The sequence below is a fragment of the Cricetulus griseus genome (genome assembly GCF_003668045.3).
Source record: "Cricetulus griseus strain 17A/GY chromosome 1 unlocalized genomic scaffold, alternate assembly CriGri-PICRH-1.0 chr1_1, whole genome shotgun sequence".
NCBI classification, from domain to species: domain Eukaryota; kingdom Metazoa; phylum Chordata; class Mammalia; order Rodentia; family Cricetidae; genus Cricetulus; species Cricetulus griseus.
Window position 1 is genome coordinate 206,532,110 of NW_023276807.1, and position 16,195 is coordinate 206,548,304.

Sequence of the window (16,195 nt, forward strand, 5' to 3'; positions counted from 1 at the left end):
ATATTTTATAGTGTTCTAAACTCATTTATCCAACTGGATATGTCATCGGTCAACAAAGTATAACAACAAGAACAACAGAGATGAAAAACAAGATCCCTTCCCTTTACCCTCCAAACAAACCACAACTGAGAATCCCCAGGTAGGGACAAGTAAGTGTAAGTCTCTACCACACTGGCAATTGGAATTTTTTAAATTAATAGGATTCTATTTCTAAATACAAGTTCAGAAGGGATTGTGCAGACATACAGACAACTCCCAAGCGAGTGACTCACCATAATCTGTTCGTTCTTAAGGGGCCAAAGGCTCTTCGGAAAACATTTCCCTCGCTCTGAAAATGGTCGTTCTGTTTTCTACGAGGATAGGAGAAACATTTTCAAACAGGGAAACAGAAGTTGCCCCTGGAGATTGCCATTCCAGTAGCCCTGAACAAGTATCTATGCCAAATAGGAAGTGAGTTCACACAGGTGTCTCTGTTCTTTCTCGCCCTGAACTCCACATGGGTCATCTGGACCTCTCTGGTTCCTTTGCTTTCTGATGTATGGACATGTCAGACACTTCTGTGAAGGCACTCCAAAGCTCAACATGTTTCTTTATCCCTCCCTTCCCAGACAAAAGGGGCTGTGAACACCCAGGGCTGAGGCAAAGACTGACTTGGGGGCGGGGTGGCTGGCGGGAACGTTTCTTGGATCGGTGTTTCCGTGGATTGTACTTAGCTAGCTGGTACTCATCAAATTGTGCAAATTTGTCAGTCATGGCAGCTCGGAGGCAGGCAGGCAGGGGCACCAACTTCTTCTCATTTCCTTCTGCCAGACTCTGTTGAGAAGAGAGGAGATCAGCAGAAGAGAGACCCAATGAACACACACACACACACACACACACACACACACACACACACACACACACACACACACACACACCAGGAACCTGGAGTTATATAGAAAAAAGAATAGGGAACAATTTCCTAGCCCTACAACCAAAATTACATTTCTGTGTACAAGTTAAGTCAGTGGTCTTCTCTGAACTCATTGTCATCATTATAAAGGATGTCTAGAATAAGGTAAATTTTTTTCTCAAACTTTGGTCCAGCCCTTGTCTCATTATTAGTCCAGCTCTTACAGAGAAAATGTATCCCCTCTGGGCACTTGGATGGAGGAAAACTGAGTGAAGGCTACCCTGTCTGAAAATCTCCTCAGTGAAGAAAGGAGAAAACAAAACGAACCATGAAGGTCACAGTGCAGGGTACTAAATACCATACCTGGTAGAACTCGGCTACCTGGATCCAATCTGAAGGCAGGCGAACAATGGCAGAGTAATACCGTCGCACGTGGGGGCGGCAGGCTGGCAAGAAGGCAGCTATAGCCAAAACAGTATTGGCTACCTCCCGGATGTTAAGTTGCTGCCTAGCATACAGAGATGCCTAAGGTGGAAGGCAGAAAAGATTGGCATGCTGGCCACTTATCTCATAGCTTCATGCCCTGGATTATCTTGCCCATTGTATCTGCCGCTATAAAACCTTTGCTGAGCATCCTCAATATCTACAAAACACAAAGCCCAAGTGTCATCTTGGTCTACTGACCATCTCCTAAGTCAACCAGGCTGTCCTTGTTTGGAAGACCCTTCATAACAACATCTATCAAAAACTTACCAATTGCAACATGGATGCGTTGTAAAAAAGTTAAGAGAGAAATAACGGGCCAATAACTAATTATGATCTTCCCGAAGGCAGTTTCTGAAAAATTTTTGGTGACTTTCAGTCTCAGAATTATGCTAAGTTATATTAAGTAAAATAACCACTATCTATTGAGATTATTTCTAAGTAAAATAAAGTACTATAACTTAAAAAAAAAAGTTTACCCAGGTTTCGAATTGCTGATTAAACTTGTTGTCTTCCAAAGCCCCATAGAAAACATTTTCCCCTAGATCAGACTGGCCCATGGGCATGTCTATGGGGAGATGGTTTTAATTACTACTGCTGAAGAAGGGGTCACCCACTGTGGGTGACACTATCCCTAGGCAGGTCATCCTGGACTGTATAAGAAAACTGGCTAAAGAGCTGGAATTGGTATAAATTCTTTTGAACAACAGTTGATCAGTATCTGAAATTTTAAATCTTGGTACAAAAATATACAATAAAGATGCTTGTATGTATATACTGAAATGGTATGTGTTCATGACAATTTTATTTGTGATGGCCTAGAAGTACAAATAATTCACTATTAAATTGTAGCATAGATAAGCTGTGGTGTATAGACTACCTTTCAGCAACAGTAAGCTTCAGCTGTATGCATCATTGTGGATGAATGTTATAATGTTGGCAAAATACTGCCCTCCCTCCCCATAAAAGCCCAAAGTATAATTCCCTATATATATGAAACTGAGAATTGGTGTTTGAAGTGAGTATCCTAATTGTCCCCACCCCTTCCCCCAAGCAAGGAGGATCTAACTGAGGATGATTTCTCCTTACTAGGCAACTTCTCTAAGGGTGGTGGCTGTTTGTACTGAAGGAGGAAGTGACAGGGACTGGGTCTGAAGTAGGTTCTGGGAGAGACTGTGGGGGAATGTTCTGTTTCTGGAGCTAGTTCTTCAGATTAAACAGCTGTTTTTGTTTTGTAACAATGACCCTTTGAGCTGTATGGATACTGTGCAGATTCTTGTTACAGTGAGTAAAAGTAAAAGTTAAAAAGAAAAGAAAGAAAGCTTGAGCCTGTGTAAGCTAGCAAGCAGTGTTCTCCCATGGTTCCTGCACTAACCTCCCTCGATGAAGGAGTGTGACCTGGAAGTGTAAGCCAAAAAATCCTCTTCCTTCCCTCAGCTGCTTTTGGTTAGGGTGACTTATCATGGCAACAGAATGACACTGGAACAGGCTTCTTCTCTGCTTCTGTAGCAGCCATAATCTACTCCACACATACTATTTGGGGAAGTGTTTTACTTTCTTGGAACCAGATCCAAGTTTCATCATGTTAATAAGACTCCCACAGCCTAGTCTTGTGCATTTAGCTTGGACAAACCCAATCCTCGTATACCTGCCCCCATCCCACCTTTCTCCACTCTACAGAACCCCAGGGGTCCCAAACTTCCTTCCTCAGCAAATGTTCCTTCCACCCCTACCAGCTACCAGCTCTTCATGCCATAACCACATTAATATCTCCAAGTTTCTCCCCACTCCTTCATACCATAGTACCTTAAGGATGAACTCAGGTTCCAAGGAGGCCAGTTCACGGCAGACTTCAAGGATGGATTCCCGGGTAGGGTCAGATGCACTTTTTACGTTTACATGGGAGGCCAGAGCAGAGCACAGTAAGGTCAAGAGAGCCATCTGAGAATCGGGAAACACGGAATGTAAGAGTAAGAGTAAGTAAGGATCTACATGGACAACTTGTACCACCAAGGACAGAGTGGCTGGAGAGATGCCTCAGTGATTAAGAGCTTGCTGCTCTTGCAGAGGACCCAGGTTCAGTTGCTAGTTCCGGCGAGTGGTTCGTGACCTTCATTGACTCCAGCTCCAGAGGATGCAACATTTTTTTAGGGGGAGGGGCAGAGTCTCAGTTTGTAGCCCTAGCTGGAACTCACTATTATAAACCAGGCTGGCTTCAAACTCCCAGAGATGCATCTGCCTCTGCCTCCCATGCACTCGGACTACAAGTCATGCGCCACCACACCCAGAGGGATCTGACATTCTTTCTGATCTCCACAAGCGCAAGACACATAGTGCATATCTACACATGCAGGTAAATACTCAATAAAAAAACAAAAACCAGAAAGAATGGACAGCTTGGAAAAGCGGATTAAGAAGCAAGAAGAGAGAACAGCATCATGTCCCCCTTGCCACCTTCCTAGGGAGAAGCCCTGGTTCTGGTCTCCATACTCACCATTCCCTCACCACCAACCTCTCCAGTCTTACCTTCTTTTCCTGTAGGAGCCGGTCAGTGGTTTCGGCATGAGATTCCGAGTCTCCAGATGTGAGTTTCAGGACTGGTGCATCCAGCTCCTCTTCGTCTCCCAAGCTTAGACTATACAAGGGCATTTGTGCTCTCTCTGTCGCTCCCTGCATTTCCTGTTCTTCTGAGAAGCACCACTGAGCCTAGAAACAGTGGCAGTTACAAATCGCACCATGTGCTCACAGTCCTCAAAGAGGGACGGAAAGTGTCTCCCAGGGATAGGGAAGGCCCACATCTCTGCCTTCGCCCCCACACTAATCACCTTTACTCCATCCTGTCCGCCTAGTACTCTTTCTCACGCTACCTTCCCCTATTCAAGTTTCTAAGGTTTTTGCTCCGATGCTCTGTGATCTTCCACACTGCCATCTCATGGTTGCCCTCCGGGAGCCCAAGGCCTCTCACACACCTTCTAAATGCAGCACGGTGTTTTCTGGGTCACAGGAATGTCAAGCCCCATATCAATACCCCAGAAGCAAAGAGCTTCTTCATCCACTACCACCTCCTTGAAAGGGCTGTTGGAAAGTCCAATGGGGTATGCTCGACTCTACAAACTGCAAAACCCTAAATCACAGCAGGGTAACGGCAGTTGTATTTTGAAACCAGAACTTTGTGAAGCACCTCTTGATTCGAAAGATGGGGAAATTAAAGCTACAAAAGGAATGTTAGCTTTGCCTAAGGCTATATACTTTCTAATTACCAGAGATGCTGTAAGAGTCAGATAAACTTTTCCCCAAGTGTCCTCAGAGGAAATGGGTTCCTGTCTGCCAATTCTGATCTACATAGTAAATGTGCTTAAGGGGATCTGTTGAGTGGCCATGTGGTAGCACACAAGGATACAAGGAAGTGAGTTCTGATGTACTAGATATACTGCATGTCTAACCATGTCGCACCCAGCTAACTCTGTTGTAATGATCAGAGGCTTTCTGGAGACAAGGACTGTTTTTGAGTCTATTACCTAGAATCTCTGCACTAAGTACTTGCTAAGAACAAAGATGCTGCCAGGTGATGGTGACACATGCCTTTAGTCCCAGCACTTGGGAGGCAGAGGCAGCCAGATCTCTGTGAGTTCGAGACCAGCCTGGTCTACAAGAGCTAGTTCCAGGACAGCCTCCAAAGTTACAGAGAAACCCTGTCTCAAAACACCAAAAAAAAGGGGGCGGGGCTGGAGAGATGGCTCAGAGTTTAAGAGCACTGGCTGCTCTTCCAGAGGTCCTGAGTTCAATTCCCAGCAACCACATGGTGGCTCACAACCATCTATAATGAGATCTGGTGCCTTCTTCCACATGCAAGCATACATGCAAGCAGAACATTGTATACATAATAAATAAAATCTTTTTAAAAAATTGAGGATAAAAAAAAGAACAAAGATGCCAGTGAAGACAGCCCTAAGGTAAAGAGTAACTCAGAAAAGGCCATGAGAGACTGGAGATGTATCTCAGCAGTAGAGCCTACCTACCATGTCTATGTCTATGGGTTCAATTCCTTGAACTGTCAAAGGTACCAATACCAAAAAACGCTGAGGAAAGAAGGTCCCTAGATGCAGAGCATCAGAGAAGGCACTGAAATCTAGTGATAATAACATAGCAGATACGGCTGGAGTCAAGATCAGCATCCAAAAACAATTACCAAAGCTACTTCCTGAACTCCAGTTGTAGCAGAGATGGATTCCGGGACCCTGGAACAAGTTGGAAGGTCTAGATTCTCAGAGACACATGGAACCTTCTTGGTAGGAGGCTCAGGGAACAGGCAATTGCTAATGTTTGGGCCGCACAAATCAGCTTGCATCATGTGAGATGCACGATGACACTGGAGCAAAGGGCTGGTAGATACAGAGCTCTTTACAGCGGAGAGGGTAGCTAGACATCGGTTCTCCAAGGAGAGAATGTCGGAGTGACTGGACATATGTCCACATAGCTTCTCCAGTTGCCGGAGATCAGGGAGCATGGGCAGGCACTGGTTCTCCAAGGAGAGAATGTCGGAGTGACTGGACATATGTCCACATAGCTTCTCCAGATGCCGGAGATCAGGGAGCATGGGCAGGCACCGGTTCTCCAAGGAGAGAATGTCTGGGTGGACAGATGTATGTCCATGTAATTTTTCCAAGGGCTGGAGGTCAGGGAGCATGGGCAGGCACTGGTTCTCCAAGGACAGGATGTCTCGGTGCCCACAGAGTTTCTCCATAGCTGCAGCACAACCAATGGATGCCTAGATGGAAAGAACACGTGAGTGATGAGCTGCATTAGAAACATACCAACTCCATATTAATCTGTTTGTACCAGTGATATGCAAAGAACAAACAATATTTTTACTTCTTTTAAAAATTAGGTTTAGTAGTAGTAGTAGTATTCTTTTTTCAAGACAGCATTTCTCTGTGTAACAGTCCTAGCTGTTCTGGAACTCAATTTGTAGACCAAGCTGGCCTTGAATTCCCAGAGATCTCCCTGCCTCCTGAGTGCTGGGATTAAAGGCATGCGCCACCACTGCCTGGCTTATCATCATCATCATCATCATTATTATTATTATTATTACTGAATGTATGTGTATGTTTTGGGGGGAGAGGTGTGTGTTAAGTTCAGGCACACATGTCACACCATGTGTGAGGTTAAAGGACAACCCTTGGGAGTTGGTTCTCTCCTTCCCAGTGGGATTAGGGATTGAAGTCAGATGGCCAGGATTGCACAGCAAGCACTTTTAGCCACTGAGCCACCATGTTGGCCCTTCTTTTTATGGATTCATCCAGGGAGAATTCTGAAAGAACAAGGTGGGGGAAAGTAAAGCAAAACCTTAGAAGGAAAAGAATGCCTAGCATGGTGGTGACCTGCCTAGAATCCCAGCTGAAGAGGAGGGCATGACAGAGACCAGCTTGGGCTGCATAGAAAATTCCAGGTCCCTGGGAGCTACACTAACACACCCTTTCTCAGAAGAAAATGTGTCCGGCTTATTCCCCTCATGTCTCGGTACTAGAAGGGGGGGGGGACAATAAGGGTAGGTGTGGCACACACCTGCCCTCTCAGCACTTGAGGCAGAGGTTGGAGGATCAGGAGTTCAAGGTTACCCTTGACTACCTAGCAAGTTGAAAGAGCAAAACCACCCTGGAATATGGGAGACTTTGTTCAAAAGGGGTGAGGAGCTAGGAGCAGAACTGATAATGCATCTACAGGTCGATTCTTCCAGCAAGCCGGCTAGCCAGCCTACCAATAGTAAGGTGGGAAGCAATAGAGTAAGACACCTGATGTGCCCTCTAGCCTTGTATCTACATCTGCACATGCACAAACTCTTGCACACACAAAACATGTACACAAACATACATGCCCCCCGACACACACAAGGAACAACAATGAATCTCAGAATTAACCCAAGATTTTATTTATTTGTTTATTTATTTATTTGTTGTTGAGACAAGGCCTCACTATGTAGGTCTGGCTGACCTAGAACTACTATGTAGACCAGGCTGGCCTCCAACTCGCAGAGAACCACCTGCCACTGCCTCCCTACTGCTAGGATTAAAGGCGTGTACAACCACATCTGGCATAATCCTGGATTGAAAAACAAGTTACCAAAATAAAAATTAACAGAAAAATAAAGACATGTAATTTTTTTCCCCTCCCTGGCCTTTGTGGAGATTCAGATGAGCAAATCAGAAAACTTAGAAGTTCTTCCCCGTGTCCCAGAGAGAACTGCTACTGATGACTTTATACTAGCATTCAAACATTTTCTGTGTATGTACAAGTATGTATATTTCCCTCCACTTCTACCTCTAGCCCCTTTTCTTTGGCTTCACGAATGGGGCCATACTCCAAACATTCTGGTCTCTCGGGAAGCCGTGAAGGCCTGCTGTGTTAGCATCTTAGCGTCCAACTCTCTGTGTTAAGCGTGGACAGTCTAGTGAGTTTTCTGTTGCTAAAAGTGTTCACAACACCCCCTCATTTGTGACACTCACGCGCTTCTCCCAGGAGCATTTAAGGCAAAAGGAACCTGTTCTCCCCAACCACCTACCACTCCCTCCCTCCGTAACCCCCTATTCCCGACCCAGGCGGCCCGGAAGGACTAAGCGGCAGCCCTGCGCTCGCCCTGAGATCCTTCCCAGAGTCCACCCACGCAGGACTCAGCCTGGGCTCTCTACCTGCGCTCGGGACTGGAAAGACTGCGCACAATGAGAGGCGCGTTGGTTCGCCGCAACGGGGAGCAGAAAGCGGCCTGGGTCAGCCACTGGAAAGGTTGGAAACCAGGGAACTGAAAGGAAACCAGCACCCCACGGAGGAGAAAGGGCGAGGCTGGGCTGTGGGCGGGGCGAGCGGTGACCTGGGCGGGGCTGAGGGCGGACTGCTGCGGGGAGTATAATCGCAAATGCTGGGATTGCAGGCTTGTGCTAACCACACCCGGTTTGATTTGTTTGGTTCCGGTATTCATAGTCAGGGTCAGGCCACCTTTACCAACTGTGCTGCATCCCTACCCAATACAGTCATGTTCTGATTGTATTATGTGTCTTAAATATCCCCCAAAGGTTTATGTGCTAAAAGCCTGATTGACAGCTTGGGCAAGCTACTGGGAGGTGGTGAAAACTTTAGAAAAGGAGTTAGTCTCCAAGAGTGTGTCCTTGATGTGACTATGAAAGTCCGATCCCCTTCTCCCCTTCTTCCTTTCTTCTATCCACCCTGGAAGTGAACAGTTTCTTCTGCCAGTTCCAACCATTTGCCTTCAAATTTCCTGATGTCATTTTTTTTTCTGCTGAGTAGTACTCCATTGTGCAAATGTACCACATTTTCTTTATCCATTCTTCAGTTGAGGGGTATCTAGGTTGTTTCCAGGTTCTGTCTATTATGAATAATGCTGTTATGAACATAGTTGAGCAAGTGTCCTTGTGGTATGAATGTGCCTCCTTTAGGTATATGCCCAAGAGTGTTCCTGGGTGGATGCCGGGTGGGAGGAGTAGGTGGGAACTTGAGTTGATCAAGTTGGGGGGTTGATGGAGGGGGAGAGTACTGAAAGAGATGACTGGAAAGATGGGGCATTTTGGGATCAGGTAGAAACCTGATGCAAGGGAAACTCCCACAAGCTACAAGGATGACCCCGCTAAGACTCCTAGCGATCCTGGAGAGGGTGCCTGAACTGGCCTTCGCCTTTGATAAATTGGTGACTACCTCACTGTCATCAGAGAGCCTTCTTCCAGTAACTGATGGAAATAAACGCAGAGACCCACAGCTAAACATTAGGCCAAGCTCAATGAATCCTGCTGAAGAGAGGGAGGAAGGATTATAGGAGCCAGAAAGGTCAAGGACATCACAAGAAAACCCACAGAAACAACTAACCTGATTCATAGGGACTCACAGAGTCTGGACCAAAAACCAAGGAGCCAGCATGGGACTGACCTAAGTCCTCTACATATATGTGACAGTTATGTAGCTTGGTCAACTTGTAGGATTCCTAACAATGGGAGCAGGGACTGTCCCTAACACTTTGGCTAGCTCTTGGGAACATATTCCTCATACCGGATTGCCTTGCCCAGCTTTAATACAAGGGGAGGTGCTTAGTCTTACTGCAACTTGAAATGCTTTGTTGACCATGGGAGGCCTGCCCTTTTCTGAACAGAAACAGGAGGAGTGGATTGGGGGTGGGGAGTGAGGGAGGGAATCGAGGAGAGGAGGGAGGGGAAACTACCTTCAGTATGAGAAGGAAAGAAGGAAGAGAGGAAGGAGGGAAGGAGGGAGGGAGGGAAGGAAGGAAGGAGGAGAGGGAGGAGGGAGGGAAGGAAGGAAGGAAGGAAAGAAGGAAGGAAGGAAGGAAGGAAGGAAGGAAGGAAGGAAGGAAGGAAGAAGACCTGCCCAAAACAACTTGTTGAAAAGGGTTTATTTCCTCTTTCAAGTCTATAATCATGGGAAACCAAGGTAGAAATACTGGAGGAATGCCACTTACTGGCTGGCTTCCTGCTTCTTCTCAACCAGTTTTCTTATACATTCCAGGCCCATCTATCCAAGGGTAGTACCACCCCTGGTGGCCTTGGCTCTTCTCATCAGTTAGTAATAATAATAATAAAATGTCCACAGATGTGTCCATAGGCCAATTTGATTGGCTCAGTTTCTCATCTGAGATTCCCATCTCAGATGTGTCAGGTTGACAACCAAGAACACTGATCAAATGGCTCAGCAGTTAAAAGCACTGACGCTACTCTTACGGAGGACCAGGGTTCGAGTCCCAGAACCTACACAGTGGCTAACCATCATAATTCCAGTTCCAGAGGATCTGAGTCCCTCTTCTGGCTTCCTTAGGCAATACACTCAAGTGATATATTACATTCATTCAGGCAAAATACTCATGCACATAAAATGAAAGTAAATAAATTTTTTATTAAAAAAAAAAGAATAGCCAGGGGCTAGGGAGATGCCTCAGAGGTTGAGAATATTGATTACTCTCCCAGAAGTACTGAGTTCAATTCCCAGAAACCACATGGTGGCTCACAGCGATCTATAATGAGATCTGGTGCCCTCTTCTAGCATGCAGGCATCGATGCAGACAGAGTACTGTATAATAAATAAATAAATAAATAAATCTTAAAAAAAAAGATAGCCATTGCAAGAGACACAGTGAGAAAAGGGAAATAAGAGGAGAGATCCCATCTATGACCTTCTTTCTTTTTTTAGGAACGGAGGTGCTATGGGTCCAACTCAGGGCCTACAGCATGCTAAGCAGGCACTCTAGGACAAAGCTACACCTCAGTCATTAGAGATCTTAATTAGATATGAGTCTAGAACTGAGCAACACTTGAGAAAGTACACATTCCTATAGGCTAAGCAGGAAACATTGGTTTTATAGACAGAAAGGTGGAAAGAAGCAGAGACAAAAGAACAAAAGGCAGATTGGGCATTTCAGTTATTTCCCTTAGAACTGCTGAACAGGGAGACTTCACAATAGAAAAATGATTTTGATAACTTCTTCCCTGTGCGGGTTAAAGCAAAAACAAACAAACAAACAAACAAAAATCCCTGTCATTGCAATTGAAACTGGGTTGTGAACTATGCCCACCATACTCGAATACAATTTCACCCTGGGGGGAAGCACTCAGTGTTGAGGAGCTTTAATATCAAAGAGGTTGTTTTGTTTTGTTGTTTTGTTTTCTAATTGTTTGATTAGTTGATTTGGCTCTTTGAGATAGAGTTTTACTTACTACCAAGTCCTCGTTGTCCTGGAACTCAATATGGAGACTAAGCTAGCCTTGAACTTGAAGTGATCCTCCTGCCTCTATATCCCCAGTGCTTTGGGATTATAGGTATGCTCTACCACACAAGCTTCCATTTTTAGTTTTAGCCTATTGAATCATAGTGTAGGAACTTAATCCAAAACAATGGTTTCCTGTAATTTTTATTGAACCAGTTTAATAAGGAATACACCTTCCAGCCTGAATTATAAGTATATACATTAAAATTTGACAGGCATAATTACATGCCTGTAAACAAAGCACACAGGCAGAAGCAAGAGAATTGTTGTATGTTTGAGACCAAGCTCCAAGCCAGCTAGAGCTACACGAGATCCTACTTCAAACAAACACAAACAAACAGAAAAACTAAATTAATTGGACTTAATTTCCAGAGATAGTTACTGACTGAATGATTAAGGACATTTCTGCTGGGAGTAAGGGAAAACATAACATAAGTAAATGTAATAAAAACAAAACAAAACCAACAATAACTCAGGATGGTGTTGGCACATGCCTTTAATCCCAGGACTCGGGAGGCAGAGGCAGAGGCAGGTGGATCTCTGTGAGTTCAAGACCAGCCTGGTCTACAAGAGCTAGTTCTCGGACAGCCTCTAAAGCCACAGAGAAACCCTGTCTCAAACCCCCCACCACCACCCAAAAAGGAAAGAAACAAACTTTTGTCTTTGCTTGGAACAAAGAAAACTTTTAACTAAGAAGATGGTCACCAGGTCCAATCTCAGCTAGTCTTTGGGGTGGATGGTACTAAACATACGTCTATTCCCCACATTTGCTTCCGTACACCCTACTTCCCCAAGCAGCAGCTTCTTTACATTGCTGGTTTAGGAGTTTTGCCAGCCAAGTAACTATTCAGAGCCAATGAGACACTCTGTCATTTTCCACCACAGAAAATCCATTTAATTCCCGAATCTTGTATCTTTATTTTCAAATGCTTAGAGAACCACTCACCTTTAAATGTTTTTTTTTTTTTTTTTGATTTACTTTTAACCACATGTACAGGGTGTCTGTGAGTGGGTATGCGTATGAGTGCCCTCAGAAGGGGAGGGTAGAGGTGTTGGAGTTAGGTAGAGGAACTGGAATTACAGGTAACTATGAGTAGTCACCTGACTTTGACACAAGTGCTGGGGATTGAACTCAGGTCCTCTAGAAGAGTGGTGCATGAACCGTCTCTCCAGCCTCTACGATTTGTTTTTTTTAAGTTAGCATACAAAGTAATGGATTTCATCATGCCATTTTCCTTTGTAAATATTGTTATTAATTCTTAGAGAATTTCACACAATGTATTTTGATTATATTCACCCCCTGCTCCTCCCCTGATAATTATGACATTTTCATACACACGTCATTATACTTTACTCCTGTTTATCTTCTCCTCCCACCACCTGACCCCAACTCCCTGTCTGCCTCTTGCTCTACTCCTCCTCCCCAATAGCTGCCCCTTCTACTGTCACACCACATGTAACCCTTTCTTTTATCCCTTCTCCACCTTTCCCTTAAGATCTCGTCCTCCCCATCATGTTTTCCTCTCTCCATTACCTAAACCCCTAATTGATGCTTAGTGACACTGAGCTTCAGTGGCCATTGGCAAAGTATAATATCTACACTGACTTACCTCTGAGTTGACAGTATCCTTTTGCTTTTGATTTTTGTTTTTGTTTTTTGAGACAGGGTTTCTCTGTATTGTTTTGGAGCCTGTCCTGGAACTCACTCTGTAGACCCGGCTGGCCTCAAACTCACAGAGATTCACCTGCCTCTGCCTCCTGAGTGCTGGGATCAAAGTGTGCATCACCAACGCCCAACTTCTTTGGACATTCTTACTACATTTTTATCTCATTAGTTTGAGTGTATGTACATATACGTATTTGCTCACAGCACATATGTGGAGGTCGGATAACCGGCAGGAGTTAAAGTTGCCTGTCTCCTTATACCAGGTAGGGTCTGGAGATCAAACTCTGTGGTCAGACTTAGCAGCATGCCTCTACCAGCAGAGCCATCTGGCACGCCTGGGAAGCCCTTCTGAAAAGACCCTTACATCTATTAAAATTGCTTGCTGTAGTAGTCAGTTTTATTTCCCACTCATTATCCTCCTCCACTTTCAATAAACCTCTGTCAAGCACAAAGGGCGGTGCTACAAGGCATAAACTACAGGGCTATATATAGTGTGTTGGGTGAGAGAATTTCCAGCAACTTCCTGGAGAAGATAGACTTTGAACTGGGAAGGACAAACCTCTGATAAGAAGCTAAAAGGGGAGTAAGAAAATCGGGAATAAAGACACAGGTTGTTTTTATCTGAATATTTTCCCCTTCATCTCCAACAACTTTCTTTAGATTTATAGATTTCTATAGATTTATAGATTTATATTTCTTCTTTAAAACCACCATCAACTTTACTTTTTTTTTTTTTTTTAAAAAAAAAGCCATCTACATATAGCTCTGTTGCTTTTCTTTACAAAAAAATAGGCTCCCACATAATCTTAAAGTCTCTATCTGGAAGAAAGACTAATTAAATTATAAGCTCTCAGGAAGCAATCTTGTTCTTTGGATAATGGACTATGGGAAAGCTCTGCTTTATCCAATTCTAATAGTGAAGCTAATCAGAAAACTTGGGTTTATAATAAGGTTCCATCGTTCCAACTGTCTGTACCACTTCCTGATATGTATGAGCGTGTTTCTCTGTTTCTACCAAGTGAAATATTGATGTCATTGATTTGCAATAGTTCTCTCTAGTAACAAGTTCTTTGCATATTTGAAAAACTGAGTTGGCTTAGAGGGCAAAGTCACTTGTTGCTAAGACCAACAACCTGAGTTTGATCCCTGGAACCCACATTGTTGTGGAGGAAATATAGGGTAAGGTTGGGGAATCAGCTGGGTTTATTCTGTGCTATGACAAAGGATTGGATCTCTGGGGAAAATAGTAGACAGAACCGTGAAAGGAACAACAGCAGCAGGCACCAAGGGAATGCAAGTGACAGATGGGAGATGTAGATCAGCAGACAGAGAAAAAAGACAAACTTTATTAGAACAGACAGGCATACCACTTTTCTAAACCATCATGATCTTGTTTGTCTTTTTCATTAGGGTTACTATTGCTGTGATGAAACACCACATAAAAACAAGGTGAGGAGGAAAAAGTTTTTTTGGCTTATCCTTCCACATCTTATTCATTGTCAAAGAAGTCAGGACAGGAGCTCAAGCAAGGCAGGATCCTGGAGGCAAGAGCTGATGCAGGGACCATGGAAGGACGTTCCTTACTGGGTTGCTCCTCCTGGCTTGCTAAGCCTGATTTTTTTTTTTTTTTCTGGTTTTTCGAGACAGGGTTTCTCTGTGCAGCTTTGGAGGCTATCCTAGCACTCACTCTGTAGACCAGGCTGGCCTCTAACTCACAGATATCTGCCTGCCTCTGCCTCCCTAGTGCTGGGATTAAAGGTGTGCGCCACAAAGGCCCAGCCGCTAAGCCTGATTTCTTATAGAACCCAGGACCATCAGCCCAGGGATGGCACCACCCTCAATGGGCTGAGCCCTCCTCCATCAATCACTAATTAAGAAAATGCCCTACAGGTTTGCTTACAGCCCAATATCTTCTTAATTGAGGTTCTCTCCTCTCAGAAGACTTTAGCTTGTGTCAAGCTGACAAAAAACTATCCAGTATACTCCCTAGGTATATTCTAAATATTTGCCTTTACACCCATAGATAAGTCTATTCCTCACCCCTCATCTAGGCAACTTCTCTTGGCAACAGATAGATCATTACAGAAAACCACAACCAATCAAAATGCAGTTGTGGATCCCAATCCCAGTGGATACATCTACAGAACAATTCCTACAACTAAGGCTCCGGGGTCACTGTGGAAAAGAGGGTGGAAAGATTGAAAGAACCAGGAGATCAAGGAGTTTACTATGATATTGTGTTCCTAGAAATGTCAGAAGCTACACCCATGAAGTTTCAACAATATGACTGCCCAAGCATGACCCGAACAAGGGTAACACCGATAGACATGTTAACTTGAATGGGGAAAGCCAAAGAGGCTTCAGCACTACATAAAGAACTACAATCAACTGGAATGCCGAGATTGGGAAAAATAGTCTTTCCCAGGGAAGAGCACACCAGTTTGTTATCCCATACCAAAAGGTCAGCACTGAAAACATACCTACAACTAATATTATAGAGACTATGCAGGTTGTATTTATGCATTTAGGAATATATCTATGTATACATACATGTATGTGTGTATTAACAACTAAATTTCTTAAAAAGAGGCCATGAATTTGAAAGAGCAATGGGAGGGGTATAAGATAGGGTTTGGAAGGAGGACGGGAAAGAAAAAAATGATGTAATTAGATTCTAATCTCAAAAAATAAAAAGTAACATGAAAGAACAGGCAGACTGCTCCCATCAATGAGATGAAAAAGGCCTCGAAGTTGAGAGACCACCCAGAGACTCTGTGTAAGACCTAAGGCTCCTGGCCTTCCCGTTCCTGACTCCCTCTCCTCCTCCCTGATAGTCTCACCCACAGTATCCTCCCTCAGATAAGCTCTTTCCCTCCAGCATTAGCAGTTTGTAAGAGTTGGGCTCATGGCAGGGAACAACCCCAGAAGCAACAGGCAGCCCCTCTTGATGGGGCCCATCCCTGCCTTCCTGGTTGGCCCAAGTTCTCCTGATCCTCCTTCAACATGGTAGGAAAGCACTAGCTACTGCAAGTTATCATCTGATCTCCACCCATGTGCCACCGTGTCCAGCTCAGGTTCTTTTTAAATTACTCTACGAACTCAGTTCTAGTAAGCCCGTTGGTGCTTGAGGTCTAGACAGCTTTATCTTAAAAAGGGATGGATAGTTGTTTTTCTCAGTCTTTCCACTTCCACAGCCCTCAATCTGTCCAATCTGTCCTCAGTCCAATCTGTCCCCAGGTCTCACAGCCTTATGAGCCTTTCACCCTCAGTCAATAAATAAACAAATAAATACATCCCAAGTCGAGCAATTCAGATTTGGCATGCTCATTGATTATCATGGTTTCTTGTCGTGGGCCATTAGTAAAGCCTCTGTATTCTG

At 44.3% G+C, this 16,195-nt stretch overlaps 1 protein-coding gene and 1 long non-coding RNA gene across 3 annotated transcripts in view; one reads left to right on the forward strand and one right to left on the reverse strand.

Annotated features, from left to right (window-relative positions):
- The window catches only part of Tep1 (telomerase associated protein 1), a 46,272-nt gene extending 38,046 nt beyond the window's left edge, over positions 1–8,226 (reverse strand). Inside the window, exons 1-7 of one of the 2 annotated variants that reach the window (XM_027386592.2) lie at positions 8,062–8,225; positions 5,565–6,143; positions 3,902–4,081; positions 3,182–3,316; positions 1,256–1,417; positions 652–813; positions 273–350 (exon numbers count right to left, since the gene is read on the reverse strand). In XM_027386592.2, the coding sequence (XP_027242393.1) occupies positions 273–350; positions 652–813; positions 1,256–1,417; positions 3,182–3,316; positions 3,902–4,081; positions 5,565–6,119 (1,272 nt within the window). In that variant the 5' untranslated portion in view covers positions 6,120–6,143; positions 8,062–8,225. Of the gene's footprint in view, positions 1–272; positions 351–651; positions 814–1,255; positions 1,418–3,181; positions 3,317–3,901; positions 4,082–5,564; positions 6,144–8,061 lie in introns of both variants that reach the window. The other variant, XM_027386593.2, reaches the window with a different exon arrangement.
- LOC107978170 lies at positions 7,961–16,103 on the forward strand. The gene is made up of 3 exons (XR_003479397.2): positions 7,961–8,155; positions 14,227–14,265; positions 15,064–16,103. It is a non-coding gene; the product is annotated as an uncharacterized LOC107978170 (long non-coding RNA).
- The last annotated feature ends 92 nt before the right edge of the window (positions 16,104–16,195 follow it).